Here is a 21,181-nt window from a genome sequence, read left to right on the forward strand (position 1 = left end):
GAAGGCTTGATTAAAAGGAATTTAATTGATTAGAACAAGTCTTGTGGACGAAAGAAAGTTATGACTTGGTTCAAACATGATTTAATTTCAAACAGAATGAGTAACTCCGAGAAGTACACTCTGGTCCAGGAGGATTCTACTGATACTTGTATTTCTTTCTAATTAAAGTGGTGGGTTTTTTTGGCTGTTTGTTTTTGTTCCCTGCCATCCCCCTCCCACCGCCCCCCCCCCCCCCACCATCCCCAGCTGTGAAGTGGTCAAATGGGTAATCTCTAGTTCACTGAGGGGATAGAAAGACACTTGGGATTAATCGGGAACATTCGATTTTAGACCAATCCGGAAAAGACATGTTTTCCCACTGTATTCTTTGATAAGTCCTGTGACATCCGGTAATACTTATCCAGCTTCACAAGAGGTAGCTCAGTCCATTCCTAACATAAATCCTGTCTCTCTCTCCTGTCCTCTGTTCAGGTAGGAAGCGAATCAACAGAAAAGCTATACAGTCATGGTCTTCAATTAATTCTGGATTTGAATATTATTGGAAAACTGGTTATACTGTAATGAAAATGCCTTGGAAGTAACTTTGCTACTTTTAATAACTGTCTTCAGAAAAATCTGTAAGACTCATCCTATTTTCTAGTGGTCTAATCAGCTTGTGGGTGCAGGTACGCTTTCTTGCTAAACTGGATAAAGTCATGACATATTTTTGAAAACTCTCATTCTTTTTTCTATTACTTTCCCCTTCCAGTCCTTGGCCAGTATTTATCTTGAAAACGCAAAGGCTACTCGGGCACTAGGCAGACTGGGGAAACTATTTGTTTGCCATTTCGGCAGAAGGATTGGAGAAATTTTGATGGCATTTGATAAATATCCTTGCAACCCTCGGACTAACCATGCTCCTCATAGGTCTTAGGTTTACTGAAAAGGAAATTACTATTTAACTTTCAACAAAATCACTAGATAACAAGAGCCCCTAGGAGTGCCTCTTTATCTAAAGCTTTTTATTGTGTGGTTGTCCTGGTAACTGTATAACTAAATCCCCTTGGTGATAAGAAGTCAAAGTTGCAGTAAGGTCAGCTTTGTTGAAGAGCATGTTGTAGTGTGTTGATTCTGTTTTGAGTTGACCAAAGGGCAGACATATGGGTATCTTTATTTCAATACAAACAACAAAGTCAGTTTTGTAAAGAGATCTGAGAAAGGTCCACTCAGAGTAATAGTAATCACTTATTTTAGGTGAGCCTCGTGGGGACACTAGATCTGCACGTGCTCCTGAAACCCTTATCTCTTCTCGAGAGGTGTCCTCTCTTTTCACGGAAGTATTTGTCATCCTAGCAGGGAATTCAAGTCATTTGTTCACATCAGATGCTGACTAGCTGTGACTTTATTGCTGCCTTTAACCATTATGAACAGGAAGAAATCACAGAAAGAATTAACGAATTCTCTTATCAGATGTTGACACCCACAAAAATCTCTAAGTCCACACAAGAGGAAACAGTTATAGTATTGTTTCTGTTTGAAAGACACTGAGGGGGTTCTCTTTAGAATACTTTTCTTATGGACTCATATTTGCCAAGAAAGATAAATTATACAAGTTGCAGTGTTTTGTGCTTTAGTCTCTGTTATGTAACATTCTTTGGAGGACAGTCGATACTAGATGATGCTGCTACCATTACTCTGTTATTCTCCTAGGTTTAGGAGAATTGAAAAATGTCTCCTTTCTAGAAGGAAGACTGAAGCCATTATTCTCCTTCCTAATATTGGACAGTAGCTTATTTTTGGCTTTGTTTACTATATTGTCTCACATTGGTTCAAACTAACAAAAAATTGTCCCTCGCGTAAATTTTTTTCCCTGATAATGATTTAACTGGTTCTTCAGAAATCCTAAATTCTCTGGAAATTCCAGCTCTCGTAGTAGGATGAAACACAAACCGACAGGACGACAAAAGATGAACAACTCAGATGCTTCAGTCTGTTCAAAGAAATGATTCACAGTCTCAGCATGTAGATGGTTAACGTGTGCAGGCTTCATTTCTTCCAGTGAAATCAACACCGTATACTATCTCAACTAATCACAGGTTCCCTTTGTGAGTCGGCAGCCGTGTGAAAGTAGGCGTATCAATCTGATCACTGTGAGTTCAATTTGGAAAGCTTGGGAAAAAATGCCCACGGGCTGCAGCTCTAAGTGTTTAGTTAGAGCTGATAACAGTATGAAAATTACTGGCATCAGGTGAAGTGGTTCTTTGCCTGAGCTGTGTGTTTTATTGACTATTCATCATTTATATATGGATCTTGGGACTAAGGGTATGCAAAATCATCCTTGCTCCATTATCTTTGAATATTGATAAATGACATACTATTAAGAGAAAACACAAATGTCCAAATGAGTATTCGGATCATTTTGTTTCGAGGCTTGGCTTTTCCGCATGCTGCGGATCTGTCCTGTGATTTCACTCAAGTGACAGTTTCACTCAAGTGACACCCACTCCTTGCCTGCTTACAGTGATGGGTCTAACTATCACACTGTTACTGCTTACATGCAAAAGCTTAGGGGACCAGTCCTTTCAAAGGCTTTGATTTCAAAGCTAGGTATAAGCCCCTATGCGTGAATTTCGTGGATTTAATGTAAATTCTTACTGGCTCCACGGTATGCCCACATTTCCTTATCTGAGTACCGGTGGCTTATTATTTTTTCCTGTTTATTCAGTCAAAACCATACCAAGTGCTGTCATTTTGGTGTTTCCTACAGGCTGTGGAGTGGGGCTGTGACGAAGTCACCAAGAAGGCCTGTTACAGTAAGGGCAAATCAAAGGTAAGGAGCGTGGGCATAAGGAAGGGTGTGGCCACCTGTTGGAAGGAATATATGTGGGGCATTTTAATATGAAGGCCATTCCTGATGATAGTGCCATGGAAATTGGAAACAAGCAAGATGCAAAATATAGGTACAGTGGATTCTCAAAGCTTTAATATTTAAATCAGGATTAACCACGGTTTCCAAAAAGGATTGGGACTGTAAGATCCGATCTGATTTGCACAATTAATCATTAGGCTGTGACATGAAATCAATTGGCCTTAATATCATTCAGAAAAATATGGGCCTGAATGTTTGAAGTAACATTTTGATTCCCCTCCCATCATATCTTAGAGCTAATCCCATAAAGTGACCATTTGATAAATAAAATTATTACATCAGAAATTATGAGGTTTCTTTATAAATTCATCTTAACCTATGTATAAAATAAACTCCTTCTCTCTCTCTGTCTGCTACCCACCCCTTCTCTTTCCATATGAAAATTTGCATCCCCAAGTTTCTAAGGAAAGAGCAGTTGAATATCACACACACACACAATGCTTGTTTTTTTGTTTGTTTGTTTGTTTATTTATTTATTTATTTATTTTGAGAGAGAACACAAGCAGGGGAGGGGCAGAGAGAGGATCCCAAGTAGGCTCCCCACTGTTAGTGTGGAGCCCCAGTGCAGGGCTCAAACCCATGAACCGGGAGATCATGACCTGAGCCAAAATCAGGAGTCTGATGCTTACCTGACTAAGCCATCCAGGTGCCCCTGGAAAGAGCAGTTTATAGCCAAGGTTGGAAGTGCGTTTCTTGAGCGACTGTGCACGGGGCAGACCTGCTTCCACACAGTTGGTGGGCTCAATAAAAGCAGAGTTCCTTCATCCAAGGAACTCTGTTTCTGAGAAAGTTACACCGCATCATCTTGAGGAAATTCTCTTGCAGCTGGTACATGGGCTCATTATGTCTCGTTCTGACAGTGATGGTCTTACTTTATGGGAGTACGGTCCTTTCCAATGTGAATCACACTCTGTGTTAGAGAGAAGAACAGATACACAAAGAACAGCAAGAAAGGTTCCCTGTGCCAATGTGATCCCAGAGCCAAGAGCTTGGGGAAAATGTGGCGAATGGAGTGAGCACTGGTGAAAGATCGTCACACTGTCTGTACTTGGGTAAGACTGTTATGCACTTTATTTTACCCATTTGCATTGCCCATTTCTCTGTCTTTCAAGTTAACGGTTTTGAGAGTCAGACATGGAGGGCAGTCTTAGCGAACTTAATCATTGGGTTTTCCAAAACTTGAATAACCAGGAAGAAGGAAGAGGGGAAGGAAGACAATGCAATCTTAGCCAGGGAAATGCTAGGAGACGAAGAAAGAGAAAGAAGGCAGAAATTTCCAGGGGCACCTGGGTGGCTCGCTAAGTTACGCATCCGACTTCCACTCAGGTCATGATCGCACGGTCCATGGATTCAAGCGCTACATCAGGCTCTGTGCTGACAGCTCAGAGCCTGGAGCCTGCTTTGGATTCTGTCTGTCTGTCTGTCTGTCTGTCTCTTTCTGCCCCTCCCCTGCTCATGCTCTGTCTTTTTCTGTCTGAAAAATACGTAAACATTAAAAAATTAAAAAAAAAAATAAGTGTCCTTCCCTTCTTTGGCCATAAGTCTCCTTGTGTTCCTTATGTGTTTAGGGATTATTAATGTAGCCAACGTTTCTTTCTGCTTATAGTCGATGTGTCAATAATTTTATAAGAATCCATGTGGTAGCCACCTAGCAGGTCATTACTACGCAGAGTGAAAAACTGCTTCTGCTGAGTCAAAACCGACCCATGTTTTGCCTTAAGCTACGACCACTTGGTTGTTTGGTCATGATGTTGGAAATGAGGCAACTCAGAAACAGAGGGGAAAGGCCATCTTTCCTTCCATTAGGTGATGGGCACTTGATTGACATGAGGGATCAATCATTCCTACCCTCGGCTGAGTTTTCTGAAACACAGAAGACAAGTGAGTGAAGGGAACGTTGTCCAATAAAACCAGACCTTCAAGCTCCATACGTTTTCTGGTTTTAATAGGTTAAAAACAATGGCACCTCTCAGTAGTTGCAAATTGATTGAAACGACATTTGTGGATGGCATTTTTTAAGACTGTCTTAACACAGATGAAGATGAGCTTCATCTGCCAGGACTCGACGGGAGATTGCACGCTCTCGTGCGTTGTGCTAAGTGTATGAATGGGCCCGAACACATTTGTGCACAACCTGTGCTCAGCTGGAATGGAATTCCGTTGTGTAGCCGACCCGTGTGCAGTAAAAGTTCATGTGCGAAAAATAACATGATGGGCGTGTCGAGGCATCAGCCTAAGCAGCCCTGGAGGGGGGATCTTTGGATGGGGAGAGCAGAAGGAGGGACATCCAGCCTTTCCGTCCTCCTTTACTTGCTCATTTTTCTCATTTAGCAGTACTCGTACTTTTTTTTTTTTTTTAATGTTTATTTCTGAGAGAGAGAGAGCGGGGGAGGGGCAGAGAGGGAGGGAGACACAGAATCGGAAGCAGGCTCCAGGCTCTGAGCTGTCAACACAGAGCCCGACGCAGGGCTCGAACCCACCAACTGTGAGATCCTGAGATTTGAGTCAAAGTCAGACACTTAGCTGGCGGAGCCACCCGGGCGCCCCTCTGGTAACCAAACTGGGCCACACGGGAGCCCTCTGGTACTTTCTTAAAGTGGCACCTGACACAGCAGCCATCGGGTGAGAGCCCGGAGCCCAGCTGCTGGACCCAGAAGAGAAGGAAGTAGGACACTTCCTATGCAAAGGAGCAGCCAGGCTCGTCCCTGAATTCACGACTCAGACAACCCAAATTTCTCTGTTCTTTTTTTTTTTCCAAGAGAGACCGCCTCTTTTTTGGAAAACATTTATTTATTTATTTATTTACTTAATTATTTAGAGCATGCACACGTGGGAGAAGGGCAGAGAGAGGGAGAGAGAGAATCCCAGGCAGGCTCCGAGCTGTTCCAGCTCCAAGGCTGGAACCCATGAGCCGTGAGATCACAACCTGAGCCGAAATCGAGAGTCGGCAGCTCAACTAACTGGGCCACCCAGGCATCTCGAAACTTCTGTGCCTGTCCTGACAGTTCAAGAGGCCAGGTCAGAAAACATTTTCACAGAGTCACTTCAGCCACAGCTGTCCCCTTGTCCACGGTTTTGCTTGTGACAGTTTCCATTTCCTACAGCCAGTTGTCCCGAAGCAAAGGGTCCTCCTTGTGATCTACCAGAAGGTCAGTAGTGGCCTCGCGCCCCGTCACAGCACCTGTGGCGTTCACCTGCCTTCTTCTTTTTCTGTTTAAGGTTTTTTAATGTTTATTATTTTTGAGAGAGACAGAGAGTGGGGGAGGGGCAGAGAGAGAGGGAGACACAGGATCTGAAACAGGCTCCAGGCTCTGAGCTGTCAGCACAGAGCCCGACGAGGGGGCTCGAACCCACGAGCCGTGAGATCGTGACCTGAGTTGAGGTTGGACGCTGAACCGGCTGAGCCACCCAGGCGCCCCTCCCCTCCCTTCTTTTCATCACGTAGGCATCTCACCATCCACAGAAGAAGGGAGGTTGTAACACAGTAAGATATTTTGAGGGAGAGAGAGCGAGAGCCCACATTCACAAAACTTGGACTACGGTGTATTATTATAATTGTTGTGTTTTGTTATTTGTTGCTGTAACCTGTCACCGTGCCTAGCTTCCAGATGAAACTCTATCACAGCTGTGACCGTATAGGAAAACTCATACTATATATAGACAGGGCTTGGTACTAACCGTGATTTCAGGCATCCACTGGGGGGTCTTGGAAAGTGTCCTCATGGATGAAGGAGGCCTGTTGTCACATCTGTTTGGAGGAGTGGAATTCAGGCTTTTCTTAATAGCCCTGAGTTTAGAAATGAGAATTCAGCGATTTCGTATTTTTTGTTTGTGCACGGTGTTACGACAACTCACACAGAAGTACAAAGTTTCCCTTCTCCCCAAAATGAAAAGAATAATGCAAAATGTGGCATCTAGAAAATGAGAAAAATGCCAGCCATTTGGAGTGAATGCATGTTTGTTTTCTCTCTCCCCCAACAGTGGTCTGTGCAGCATGGTGTATATACAGCCGGCATAGCCAGGCGCGGAGGAGGGGGGCTGAGCTGCGGGGCGGTGGGAACATTCCTCAGCTGGCTACAGGGCAGGGGAGAAGAAAGGTGACCCATTTCCCCGCCTCCGGGTATTGCTGGGACCCACACGGGCACCATTTCACATGTAGTCTGTTCAACTGACCGCTCATGGACGGAGGTCGAGAAAATGTCACCAAATCTTTGACTCAGGCCCATTTAGAAGAGAAAGCAGGCACTGAGGCCGCCGGTTCTCTGTGAGGTTTGAGTCCAGTTGTACTTGGAAAATTTTCAGGGAGCCTGGGTGGCTCCGTCAGGTAGGCATCTGACTTCTGCTCAGGTTGTGATCTCACGGTTCCGTGAGTTCGAGCCCCTCATCTGGCTCTGAGCTGACAGCACAGAGCCTTCTTGGGATCCTCTCTTTCTCCCCCTCTCTCCCTTTGCCCCTCCCCTGCTTGTGCTCTCTCTCTCTCTCTCTCTCTCTCTCTCAAATAAACTTAAACTTTTTTTCAGCCCACTTTGGGGAAAGAGCATGATGTTACCTACAACGACTCAAACGTTTTCACGCAGCGAAAGGAAGAAGAACCCGTTTTTCTGTACTCTAAAAGTTTGTAGAATAAAGTCTGTTGTATTACTTTCTTTCTCAAATGCCAGTATAGACACTGGCTTCGAGAATTATTTAAATGTCTCCCAAACAGATATTATTTTAAACGCAAACAGGCACTCCTCCTGCCCTAACACGGGTTCCTCGTCTGTCTGGGGTCACTCCGCAGCCCTTTCCGCCGCGCCCTGTAGGAAATGCACAGGCTGTCGAGGGCGCCAGGAGCTGCTTGGTGTACAAGCCAGAGTTTATAATTCTCAGTTTTCTTGCTCGTGATCTCATCGCAGTACTTTGAACACCAAGTTCCCAGGATTACTTAGTGGGAGAGTTTTGATTGGAGTCCAGGGCTCTGTGTATGGTTCTTCCTGTGGTTCTATTAGCCACGTTGTCCAGCTGTGCAAGGACTGGAAAGACAACATGACACCATCGTGCTCAGGAGCCTGGTGGCATGTGGGGGTCGCTTGGACCTTTTCGCCCAAAGCACCTGCATTTGGAATTCTTGACCTAAAGCATGCAGCACACTACAGACCTGAATTTATTCCATATAATTGCTGCAAAAATTGAGGATTCTTTGGGTGAGATGCTAACAACCTGTGTAGGTCCTGTGCAGCAAGTTTGGGTTTTTTTAAATTGAGGTGTCCCCAACAAGTTTTGTGTGGAGTTAGTTCAGTTGAAAACAGTCACATATGTAAATATATGCATAATAAATACACTTTCATTTGTCAATACCTTATGTATTATGTAGCATACAATAGATATGTTAATATATATCCATATACAAATGTGTCTATTTATATCTGTATGCTTATAGGTATGTACATCTCGATTTAAAAGTATAGGTACGTTGGCATCCATATATTTATTTAAATTTCTGTGGGCACCTGGGTGGCTCATTCGGTTGAGCACCCGACTCTTCGTTTCAGCTCAGGTTGTGATCTCATGGCTTGTGAGATCAAGCTCCATGTCAGGCTCTGTGCTCACAGTGCAGAGCCTGCTTGGGACTCTCTCCCTTTCTCTCTGACCCTCCTCTGCTCATGCTCTCTCTCTCTCTCTCTCAAAATAAATAATCTTTTAAACTTCTGTAATCTGTATGCAGCTATATACATATATAATACATGTGTATCTTATACACATATGTCTTACATATATGTCTCATACCCACATGTATCTATACACACAGACACACACACACACACACAGACACACACACACACACACACCTGATTGGATGATGCAATTTCTCAAGATCCAACTGGTCATCGTGACTTTCAATAAATGTACATTGAACATGAGAGGCACGTGCAGTTACTATCAATTACTCTTTGGCACTCTGGATGCTTGCAAAGGTGATGCATCACTAAGAGAGACATTCTGCTTTCAGTGGGAGTGCTGTCATTAGCATAAATGCTGCCAGGCTCCAGTCCTCACCCTCCAGTCCTCACCCCTAGTATGGATGGGCTGGCCGTGGGCTGGGGATTGCTGAGACATCCACCATGTTTATAGGTCATCTTTCTACATGGTTACGTTCTTTCTTCAAGCAGAACATACCCCTTGGGGAAAAAATGATGAACTCTGTAAGGCAAAACCAGTTAATTCCTTGAGAAAATGGTCCTAAACCGTGTGTTTGCTGTCCTGGGGTCGGGGCTGTAGGTCCTTGAGACCAAGTGGGCATTGGCCTGCCGCCATCTTGAAAGCTCTTCCAGTGAGTCAGCAACTGTGCATCCCAGCTCTCAATTCAAATGAGAATTGCTTCGAAGTCAAGGACAGGTTGACCGGCCTGTGGGATCACAGGCACACATGAGTCGCTTAATGTTCAAGTGTTATTATCAAAGTGTAGATTGATGACCCTCCTTATCAACAACAGAAGCCATGTGGCAGGCTGCGAGCGTCCTTGGAAATCAGCACTGTGGCTTCTTGGAAAAGCAGAATTCATTTAATTCCCTTAAACCACGTCCGCAATACAGAAATGGGATAAAAAGAAACAATTCTTAGATGAGAAAAGGAAACTCGAAGAAATTTAGATGAGACGATTTACAAGACAAACCTGTAACAGGATCTCCTAACAGGACTTCTATATCAAGCCTGCACTTTAAAACAAGCGGTATTTCTAGAACATTTAAATAACCCACGAAATGGCCAGGCGTGTACCTGTGACCCACAAGGCGATCCACTGGGAAGGAGATTTTCCGCAGGAGAATTTGAGTCTTAGGCTCGGCTGCAGCAGGACATTGATTATGGAGAGCCCGGCACTCGGGCCATTTCCTTTCCTTGGTAATTCTGACTTTCTGATTCCTAAATTTATCTGCTGCTCAGAAGCTAAGTACCTTTACTTTCTTCCATTGCTGTATTTTCTACATTTCTCTTTTGTCTGAACTTACGCCAGTTTCTCTTAAAAAAATTGTCTTGAATGCATTATTTGTTTAGGGTTCACATCCAACCTGCTCCTAGAATCAGCTGAATCAGTCTGTGAATTAAACATGAGGTGACTTTTAAGGGAGTTCAAGCAGGGCGGCTGTGAGCTGAGCTGAGCTGAGCCAGACTTTGGGCAAATGAGTTCAGCTCTTGACACATAAGAAGAAACACAGAAGTACACATGCCTCCAAAAATTCCTCTTATGGGACACAATGGGCAAACGACCTTGTCCTAGCCTCGCTGGTGATAATGCAAACCTCCTCCTCCCTCCGCCTCTCCTCCTCCATCTGGTGCATCCCAGCATGATCCTGAGCTCATCTAGAACATTACCCTCGTCGGGTCCCATTTACAGTGCAAGGCTGGGTCTGTCCTCCATCCTTGAGAAAAAGACCATGCAGACATCCATGTCCGGTCGTCCTGGTCCTTGACATCTTTCTCCCTCCTGCCTTGCATCCTCACTGAGCAGGGGAGCCCACGGGCACGTGACCATTCTGAGACAGTAGAGCCCCCAAGCACCCTCTCACATTCTTACGGGAACAGGCTTGTTACAATTCTCTGTTCCAGTTGAAATAATATGGCGCCACCCCCACCATTTGCTTTTTTTCTAAGATTTACAAAAAGTAGGAGTTGGATTTGTCCTGCCTCTCTGGCATACTTCTGCAGGCTGGTTATCCCATTCCCTAACCTGCTTCATCAAGGCTGTGATGGGCCTTCATGAATGATAATGACCTCCAGTCCTTTCTTCACTTTGTCTCTCTTTTGGAAGATAAAGATAAACATCCACTTGTTATCATGATTGTTTCCCTTCCCATAATTGATTAGGGGCACTTGCTTTCTCTCCACCCTGTCTGTAGGCATCATCTTTCAGTCGGGATCTTGGAATAACGTACCCTTGGCTGTGTTCACGGCTGTAGGACTGCTTCTGGCACATTCTACCTTGTGTCAGTCTCTTGCTTTAAACGGCCACAGACTCCTTCTTGAAAGAATTCTAAAAGCACAGCAAAGAACAAATAAAATCCTCACCTGTCTCCATTGTTTGTAATTTTCCATCTCATATTGATTACAGTGTCAGGTTTGCGTCTGTTTCATCTGCTAGGGCATCAAACCCTCTCAGCCCATGTTCTCCAAAGTTATTTTTGTCTGTTTGTTTGTTTTCGTTTTTGTTTGGTTTTTTGGAGTCTCCCTCAGACATGCTTAGGCTTCAGTTTTTCACGCTTGTCTTTGCACACTCCCGTGCCCCTGTGCTGGCTGATGTGGGCGGTCCCCTGCATCCCTCCTCTGCCTCTTCCATGTGGTCCCTGAGCCTAGGAATGGAGAACCATGTGACTCTTTGGAGTCTTGTTTTGTTCTTTCCCTTTAGAACTCTCTGCCCTTTCCTTAGTCATAAAAACAAAACAGAACAGAACAAGCCTCTTCCCCGTCTGACATACCTTTCTCAGTTACCCAATTTACTGCCTCCTGTTTATACTCCTTGATTCTTCTGATACTCAGCTTAGGTCTTTCACTATTTTTTTTTCCCCTCAAGGGGTGTCCAGATTAGCAGCTGGTGATCATTTGCTACCACTTCTAGTAATGGTCTTAGGAGAGTTACCTACCCTTGACATTTCACTTTACATTTAGAGAGGAGATCCCAAAACTTAGCTCTTTTCAATGTCATGGTGACCAGGCCAACAAGCAGACTGAGTTATGGCAAATCAACACCCCGTGGAGACTGGGGTTCCATTTGATTGGAGAGGGCATTGCTGTGCCAACAAACGCAGGGCTTCTTACGTGGGGCAGCGCGTGATTCAAACCGTCCTGGATCGCGCAGCATCTGCTCTGTCCACCCGGTTGGTTCCTCACCACGTCCTGTTGGTTCACTGCATCCTGGCTTTGCACCTTCACACTTCCGCCCGGTCCAGGCACTGAATGACCGGGGACCCAATTAAGGAAGCGGTTTCCTGGCCTGCCTCCCGAACGGTAGTCTCCCTATCTCACGTTTAGCTTCCACATTGATTCCTGAGTGGTCCTTCAACCGCAAACATTGGGTCAAGGTCAGACTGCAAGCAGTGCAAGCTCACGAGGCGTCCCTTCACCTTCCGGGTAAAATTCACATTCATGAGGCACAACTGGCCCGTGTCTGGCTCCCCAGATTGTGTGTTACCTCTTCCATCTGCAATGGAAGTGCCACACTTTGTCTAGCCACGGCGCCTTGCCACGGTCCCCTCCCACTGCCTGGAGTGTCTTTTTTTCCCCCTTAGGTCAGCAAAATCCTCCAAGTGTCAGATGGCGCTTCCTCCAGGAAGCCTCACTGAATTCTATTCTTCCTTTAAAACTTACATTAGATGTCACCTCCCTTGGGAAGGCTTCCTACGTTTCTTCCCTTCCCCTCCCCTCTGCAGGTAGTAACATATTGTTCTATGGAAAGCTCTATATTAGTTGTTATGGCCCTGTATTTTCATTTTCTGCTAAGTGCTTAGATTGTGACCTCTGGCACATGTCTGCCGGAGGATATCTAATCAGTAAATGCTTGCTGAATGAATGAAGGGCTTTGTAGCTCAGAAGTCGGTGAACTATTATGACCGTGCCCCAGATTTTCTATGCATGTTCTGCAAGCACGAAACATATTCAACTCCGGGTGGACACCCAGCATGGGGTTTCTGCTGGGCATCCTTTCCTTATTAGTTACATTTTTACTTTTGCATAAGGAATCAAAAATATTTATAGATTCTCATCGTGTATGTAACAACGGTTTGAAAACTTGATGTAAAACTTGTTGCAATTTGTATCCAGATTTTCACATGTGACCCTTCCCTTTGGAGAAGCATTTGTAACATTTTTTTTTTCCCAAAGTTCTGGAGAAGTTTTCTAAGACACTGTTTCATGAGCAATATCTCATAGCTTCCTTTTGTTTATTCTCCTAACACATGTCAAAGGTGATTTAAGGTTTGCAGTGTTAACAGGTACAATTCGAAATGAAACCACATTCATCAGAAGACACATGCTTTGAGCTTTTAATTGAATGTATATTTATCTTCATAAATGTCTTCTATTGAACAAGTAGTATGCAGGTAACGAAGGTCAGATTATTTAACAGTTTTGTTGTCATTTTTTGGTCAATATCTAAAAGGTTTTTTGTTTGTTTTCTTTTTCTCTTTAGTGGTTAATTATCATTTAATATGTTAGCCGATCAGAATATATTCAGATTAACCATTCCTTTCGTGTTCAGGACTTGGTAACATGTTTCTTGTGATTTTTTTTTTTTCTTCTCAGGAGGAATGTCAGAACTACGTCCGGGTGCTTTTGGTGGGTGGCGACCGGTTATTTACTTGTGGGACCAATGCTTTCACGCCTGTCTGCACCAACCGCTCGGTAGGTGTTCATTTTGAGCGTTGACAGAATTGAATACTGGGAAAATCCAAACATTCTATTAAAACTGTTGTTTTACGTGTATGTCTATTCCCTAAGGAGTCATTTTTTTAATTAAAAAATATATTTTTCAAACTCAATGTTCAATGTACTGATTTATTACTAATCACATCATCTATTATATAAAGAGCTGAACATAACTATAACTTGTTTAATTAAATTTAAATATGTCTCTAAACTGCTTCTATCAGCTCTATCCCCACCAGTGATCCTGAACACAAATCCTCAACATGCTCTTCATTTATCTTGATTTATTATAGAGATACTGAGAAGTATCTAAAAGGGCCTTAAAATCATAATTCAAAGGAAGAAAATAGAACTTGCAAGTTGGATGAGAGCAACGTCAAAAAACATTAAAACAAGCAGACAAACGAATGAAGCCCTAGGCAAAGTGAACTTCCAACCTGTCCTTTTCCTTTTTCTGTCAACCTGTCCTGTGACAGAAGAATTTCCGGCACCCATGTCTTACACCTGTAGGTCAGAGCACATGGGCAGTCTTCCTAGTTGGAGATATTGGTCTGGTGTTCCACAGGGAGCATAATGAAGAATTACCATGATGTTCATTTCCTGGTCACACGACTCCTCTCAAAGCCTGAATTTATTCATCTGCAATATTTCCAAGCTAGCATTCAGTTATTGGAAATATAGGGAGGATGACAAGGAGGATCACAGAGGGAGCCCCCAGTATCACACCCCGTTCTAAACGCTTTGCACCTACTCGGTTATGGAACCCTGACATCTACCCCATGTGGTGGTTGCCCTTTGGTCCCTGTTGTCCTAGGAACTTTTCTCGTTCAATGATTGGTTGGGAATCCAACATCTGAGAAGCTGGGTTCACAGCCGATGGCCTGCAAGACACAGAGTTGTCTGTCCAAAAACTGACATAGTAGAGTCTTGGAAATTGGGGCTTGGGGTACAAAACAGCACACGCCCTTACCTGTGAGCACAGTTTGGGGCTATTCATAACGTTTGAATTCACTTATAGTGATACATTTGTGCTTAATCTTTATTGTGGTTTCTATTTATATAAATACTGAAATTTGCTTCATTACAGTGGAAAGATCTGCAGTGCCCATGCCTTATAAACAGAACCCACACACAGAAGTCTTAACTTGGTATTTGTGAATTCAGTGGCACCCTGTCCAGCCAGTCTGAGGGGACAGTGAGGGAGATGACGGGTGGATTCTCTGTCCACATCCTCCGCCGGATGTTGCCATCAGCACGGGAGTGTGAACATTTGTCGTGTCTTACCCTGAGCCCCAGAGAGTTTGTTGCACCATGCCTTATTTGCAGTTCAGGAGGACCTAATCCATTAACACAATTAAAGGGCTTTCACGAGCAATAATTGGTTTCCTCTGTCTTGCCCTTTCCCGTAGTTGAGCAACCTGACTGAGATCCATGATCAGATCAGTGGCATGGCCCGCTGTCCCTACAGTCCCCAGCACAATTCCACGGCTCTTCTCACGGCCGGCGGGGAGCTCTACGCTGCAACAGCCATGGATTTTCCCGGACGGGATCCTGCCATTTACCGAAGTCTGGGCATCTTACCTCCTCTCCGCACAGCACAGTACAACTCCAAATGGCTTAATGGTGAGTGTTACCGGCACGGCTGATTCCCCACCTCCTTCGTCTGTAATGCCTGGTTACTTCATGCTTTGAAAGCAAACTCCCAGCTTCTGAAGACAAACAGTTTCTTCATTTTCTTTTTTAAACGTTTATTTATTTTGAGAGAGAGAAAGCGAGAAAGTCAGAGAGCGAGGGAGAGGGAGAATGAATCCCGACAGCCTCCATGCGCTGTCAGTACAGAGCGCGACGTGAGGCTCGATCTCATGAACTGTGAGATCATGACCGGAGCCAAAATCAGGAGTCAGTTGTTCAGCTGTACTGTACCACCCAGGTGCCAGTTTCTTCATTTTCTAAAGAAACCAAATATAACTTGTTTTGTACATCTGTGTGGAAGGGCATTGTATGTGGCTCTGTAGTAGGAGGAGGGAAGAGAGACGGTCAACACCGTGGACCAGAATAATGGGGCTAATGGTGACATGACTATTCATGGACCTTAGGCTGCTTTTTAGGCTATTGTTTGAAGTTCAGGAAATTTGATGTTGTATCAGAGATATCTGTACATCCATATACATTCTTTCTTAACTTATCATAAATGTAAAAAAGGGGAGTTACAAGCATTTTATGGAATTTTCAGACACCGTGTAAGAGAATGCGTTTGGCCACACGTGCTCCAAAGAGCTTGATCAATGTCAGAAAAAAGGCTGTCAAGTCACACAAATAGAACTTTGGGGTAGGTGTCTTCAGAGTTCCTTCCCTCAGTGGCTCGAGAGTCAGTTAGCACCCCAGCCTCGTCACTGATGTGTCCCTGCCGTCCAGTGTTCCGTGTGGTACTCGGGCTGGCTCTGCTGGGGGTGGATGGGTAGTCAGCACTCCATTTTCAGGCACTGCATCCAGATATGACGATATCCAATAGGAGAAGAGGCCGTATTCCTTGTGTCTTGTCTTTTCTTTTCCTTTCCTTTCCTTTCCTTTCTTTTCTTTTCTTTTCTTTTCTTTTCTTTTCTTTTCTTTTCTGCAAAACCAGAAACCCCTAGAAGACCCTAGAAGACATCCTTTCAATCCTGGACTAGAAGAAGTTGGTCACCTCCTCACTAAGCAGAGAGAAGGTGCTACCAACCATCTGAATAGAGGTTGACCTCGTACGATATCCTCATGTGTGCCAGCTGAAATTCATCCCTCTGTATGTGTGTATGTTCATGTGTCAATGTGACCACACACACACACACACACACACACACACACACAGTGTTAAATGGATAGATCCATGTACCACCTGTCATCCCTCTGACAATTTGTACGAAGACAAAGTTTTGAGCTTACCATTATACTTTTTCTTATTTTGAGCTTTTGAGTTCTATGAAGATTTACTGGCCTTTTGTCAAGTACAAGCAAATTATGGGGACCAGAATTTCCCAACCTCCGCACTATTGACGTTTTGGAACAGATAATTTTTTTTTTTAATTTTTTTTCAACGTTTATTTATTTTTGGGACAGAGAGAGACAGAGCATGAACGGGGGAGGGGCAGAGAGAGAGGGAGACACAGAATCGGAAACAGGCTCCAGGCTTTGAGCCATCAGCCCAGAGCCCGACGCGGGGCTCGAACTCACGGACCGCGAGATCATGACCTGGCTGAAGTCGGACGCTTAACCGACTGTGCCACCCAGGCGCCCCATGGAACAGATAATTCTTTGATGTGTGTGGTGGGAGGCCGTCCTCGTTATCAGAAGGTGGTTCTCAGTATCTCTGGCTGGTACCCACTAGATGCAATAGCATTCCCTCCCCCCACCTCATTGTGCCAATAAAAAAAGTTCCAGAACTTTCCAAATCTCTCTTGGCGGGGTGGTGCCTGTGGTTGAGAATCACCGGCTTAGGCTCATCATTTATGTGTATTTATGTGTACATGTGTATACAAACAGGACGCAAGCATTTTGCCAAATAATGTAGTCAAACCAACCATCAATTTGCCTTTAAAGAACCCCCTTGTAGAAAAGAGAACGTCCTCATCAACTTTCTCCAGTAGTTTGAATGTGCTTCCAGTAATGTGCTTCCGGAGGGCAACATGAGTTGTTTTCCTAAACTGAAGCCGTAACTAGCTTTTCTTCATTAACATTATTTTTGTTGAACTGGTTTCAGTCCCCTTCAGGCCCTGAAGCTTTCATCTGTGGAGCTTAAAGTTCCTCTTTCTAGTTATTTGTTGATTTTTCTGGCCAAGCAAAGTTTCCAGTGAAAAATCAAAATTGCCTGCCCCCAACCAAAGGCACTGTAATTAGAGTTCGTTCAAAACAAAGTAAAAAGCAATCAGGAAGACCATGTACCGTCTCTCTTTTTTTCCCCCCAAAAGTGACCCCCTGAAGAATATCCTGGAAACATAATTCAGGTCACGGCACGAGCTACAAACATTGGCTGTTCCTTTGCACGTGACTCAGATACCCACTGGCTGATCACATGGTCCGATTCTGTCAATGTCTGGGCGGAACCCTTGCTGTCTGAACGTCAGGTGACCTGAGAAGGGCAGAGGGGGACCTAACTGCTTACCATAGTCACTGTAGGCACGCTGTCATTATTTGTCGAACATACTGAGTAATGTTTTGGGTTCCTCAAATGTGCTGCTGTTTATACGTGATCTAATCCAACAACTGCAGCGATGGAAAATAAGTCCGAGGTAAACATGGTAGAACTGTCCCTCAGCCCACCTTCTCATCTTCGTCCCTGGGACACCAAATGGTCTGCTGCCCTCAGCTCCACCCACCCCCACCCACCCGCCAAGGAAGGCCCCCCATCTTGGGGCGGAGAGCAGAGAGTTCCTGCGTGTTGAGTGTTGCTTCCATCTCCTGTGTCCTGTTGGGGCACTGCCGCCTTCTACTGAACCCCAAGATGTTGTTTCTACTCCTGGTTGACCCTGGTTTTCTGCTCCAACTGACCTTTCATCCAGGATAGATTCTGGCCCTTAAACCGCACACAGTTCTGTGTCTGTCCCCACACTGAGCCTGGATATAGGGACATCTGTCCTCACTGGCCTGCCTGGATGCAGGGACATCTGTCCTCACTGGCCTGCCTGGAATCCATACTTTACATCCCGTCTTCTCCTTCCTTCTTGACCAGACACCCTTGTCTCAGTTCTTTTCCGCTGTGTTCCAGAGTGATTTTCCTTCTTCATTTGAGATCGTTGCTGTAACTGTTATCCCTTCCTTTTTTCGTTGTTGTTTTCTTGTTTTTTGTTTTTGCTATGGCCTTAGATTTCTTCCTCTCGAGGGAGGACTTCCATCTTTTTATCAAACAAGCTGAAAACAGAGTTAGTGCTGCCGTATCAAGAAGGGGTCCTATTTCCGGTTGTGATTTTAGGGACCTGTTCACTGAGGCTCTTACATTCCTCTCCAGAGTTTTCAGCTGATTGAGAATCAAGGCACGGAGGGGACAAATGGAGATCAGAGGTTTGGATTTACTTGCACGAGTGGTGAGCGGGTGTGCTGGGAAACCCAGAGCTGGTGTGCTCGGTGGAGAATGTACAGACCACGACCTGCCCGCTGAGGAGGCACAAGCCTCTCACGTGGGGTCGGCAGGCAGCTCCCTTCACATTCAAGCTCCCACTTTGGGGCGTGGGAATCCCGGGGCCTTTTGACTGAAGATGCGGTTTCGTGATGCTCACTCACAGAAGTAAAGCAACAGGGCTTATGACTTACACATCTCAGACGGTCACTCCACTAACAGCTACTCACATATGATGATAACCAGAGCTCGCTTCTTTGTTTTAGAGATTCTTTGGTTTGGGCCAACATTTTTGCTTGGAGAGAGAGAAGGGTCTCAGCAGGCGAGGTGTGGAAGATAGATAGTACCTATTAACTACGATCGGCACAATTTTTATGTTCAGATTCGGTGCTGGGGATCAATTTGTGCCCAGGACCACTTGCCCACACACAGACGGGGCCCTTTCCATAGTTCAGCTAGTTACTTTATATCGGGAAAACTTGGTGGTCTTCGAAGACTCGGGGAGGGGACCCTTCCTTGCCTCTTCCAGCTCTGGTGGCCCCAGGTATCCCTCGGCTTAGGACCACATCACTCCAGTCTTTGCCTCTGAGTTCACATGGTCTTGTCTCTGTGTATCTTTGCGTCTTCACTTGGCCGCCTTCATGTAAGAACCGGTCGTACTGGATTAGGGGCCCCCCATACTCCAGTGTGACCTCATCTCAACTAATCCTATCTATCATGACCCTGTTTCCAAGTAAGATCGCATTTACAGGTACTGAAGGTGAAGACTTCCAACATTTCTTTTTTGGGGGGAGGGGCGGATCCTATTCAAGCTCTAACGGTGCCCTGATCAGGAAATGCTCAAATGTTGACATCTTAAGCTCCTGCACCTTATTTCTGATGGGAGTCCTACCTCTCCGTCTGTGCTAGGGGTGGGTACATCCTCTGCCCACTCGTTAGTCTCCTTGACTAAGCACACAGTGCTATCTTCGCTTTACCAAAGGGACAGCTATTTGTCATCTGTCTCTTCCTTGCGTCCACTTACACCTTCTCTGTCCACGGTGCCTCTCTCCTCCATCCCATGATCTCTGGGGCAGGAGTGCCCCCTCCTAGGCAGCATACTGAAATGGATTGGATCTCGCTTATTCTGAGTCGGAACTATTCCCTCTAAGGACTATAGTGAAGTCTTAACAGAAACAAGTGTACTGACGCACCGGTCTAAGCACACAGGCACAAAGGATGTTCTTTAGGATTTCAGGACATGTAGACAGAGCACAACAGGCCAGGGACCTTTGGCCACCCGGCCTCTCAGGAACCTCTGTGCTTCAGGGTTTATGTTCAGCCAGATGGTGACATTGGGCTGTCCAGGCTCACTTCCTGCCAGGATACAAGGAGCCCTGAGTAAGGACCCACCAAGCCTCGAATGTCCCCAGGGACCTAGCACAAGCACCTGCTATAGTTCCAGCAATTTTCCTTGAGCAAGTTAAGCCCCTTGGATCAAATACCAGATTTCCAGATACGGTTTCTTATTACACCCCCAACACTGTGAGTGTACCCCAATGAAGGGGTGTCTTAGCTGCACCCCTGCACCTGTGCAACAAGTCCCGGCTGGTGAGACGTTCTCTCAGCAAGGGCTGGCGTGGAGCACGGGAGCTGGCTGGCTACGGACACTTTCACCCGGTTTGCCTCTTCTCTCTTTCACAGCCTGTGCGGTCCGGCTGCACCTACTCTTTCTGCCCCTGCTCTTTCTGCCCCGACTCCTCCTACTTCCTCCATGTGCACGGTTGGTGTCCTTGAGGGGCAAGTGTGAAGGGCGTGCCTTCCTCATCATGTTCCTTTGCACACACTACCCATGCAGTCCTCACTTCCCTTGCCTCCTCCCTGATCCTGGCCCCTCTTAGCTCTAGTTAGAGTTTCTTTTGGACCTCCCATCCCTTCTTGGCATGACGCAGGACTGTGTTGGAGCTCTCGGACATTCTCCTGCCGGAAACCCACAGAGTCCCATTCCACCTGCAGAGAAGGCCGAAGCCCGACCTGTGGCCTCCTGTTTCCTGTGTCCTCACTCCTTCCCCCCCCCTTGTTCCCTCTGTTTTGGCCTCTTAAATGTTGCAACATGCCGCTGGCTCTCTGCTCTTTCCCAGAGATCCGCGAAGAGCCAGGGAATAAACATCTCAAGCTTTGCAGTCAACCTTGTCCCCATTGGAGCTTTTCAGTTCTGTCCTCATCACAGCCATTGCCAGTGCTTACCTGATCACAGGTGGCTGCGTGCTCATAATACTTTATTTATAGTTAGTGGGTAGGATTGGCCGGAAGACTAGTTTGCTGGCTCCTGTTCTATCTAGAAAGCTCTTTACCCCCCAAGATCCAGCTGGCCAACTGGCTTAGCTCCTTCCAGTCTTTGCTCAGATGGGGCTTCTCTATGGGACGTCCCCCGATCACTTTATTTGGAGTGATGCTCTCTCCCATCTTGCCCGCTTTGTCCCCCTTACCATGCTCAGCTTTTATCCTTAACTCTTATGCCATTTAGTGCTTGTCTCCTTCCTCCCCTAGAATGGAGGTTCCCCATTGGCTGGGCTAATGTGTTTTGTTCACTGATGTGTCCTGCATGCTTTCAACAGTGCTTGGCACATAGTAAACACCGTAAATTTTTTTCCTTATTTGAGAGCGAGAGAGCAAGGAAGGGGCAGAGGGGGAAAGAGACTCTTAAGCAGGCTTCAGCACAGAGCCTGACGCTGGCTTGATCTCATGACCCACGACTGTGAGATCGTGACCTGAGCCAAAATCAAGAGCCTCAACTGACTGAGCCACCTGGG

The 21,181-nt window shown here is 45.5% G+C and overlaps 1 protein-coding gene across 5 annotated transcripts in view; it reads left to right on the forward strand.

The window, feature by feature from the left end:
- Positions 1-21,181, forward strand: part of SEMA5A (semaphorin 5A) — a 472,280-nt gene that overhangs the window by 292,893 nt on the left and 158,206 nt on the right. For all 5 annotated transcript variants that reach the window (XM_053202211.1, XM_053202205.1, XM_053202198.1 and 2 more), the window contains 3 exons: positions 2,747-2,809; positions 13,181-13,279; positions 14,713-14,926. In XM_053202211.1, coding sequence (XP_053058186.1) covers positions 2,747-2,809; positions 13,181-13,279; positions 14,713-14,926 — 376 coding nt within the window. The remainder of the gene's footprint in view (positions 1-2,746; positions 2,810-13,180; positions 13,280-14,712; positions 14,927-21,181) is intronic.

The sequence above is a fragment of the Acinonyx jubatus genome, chromosome A1 (genome assembly GCF_027475565.1).
Source record: "Acinonyx jubatus isolate Ajub_Pintada_27869175 chromosome A1, VMU_Ajub_asm_v1.0, whole genome shotgun sequence".
NCBI lineage: Eukaryota > Metazoa > Chordata > Mammalia > Carnivora > Felidae > Acinonyx > Acinonyx jubatus.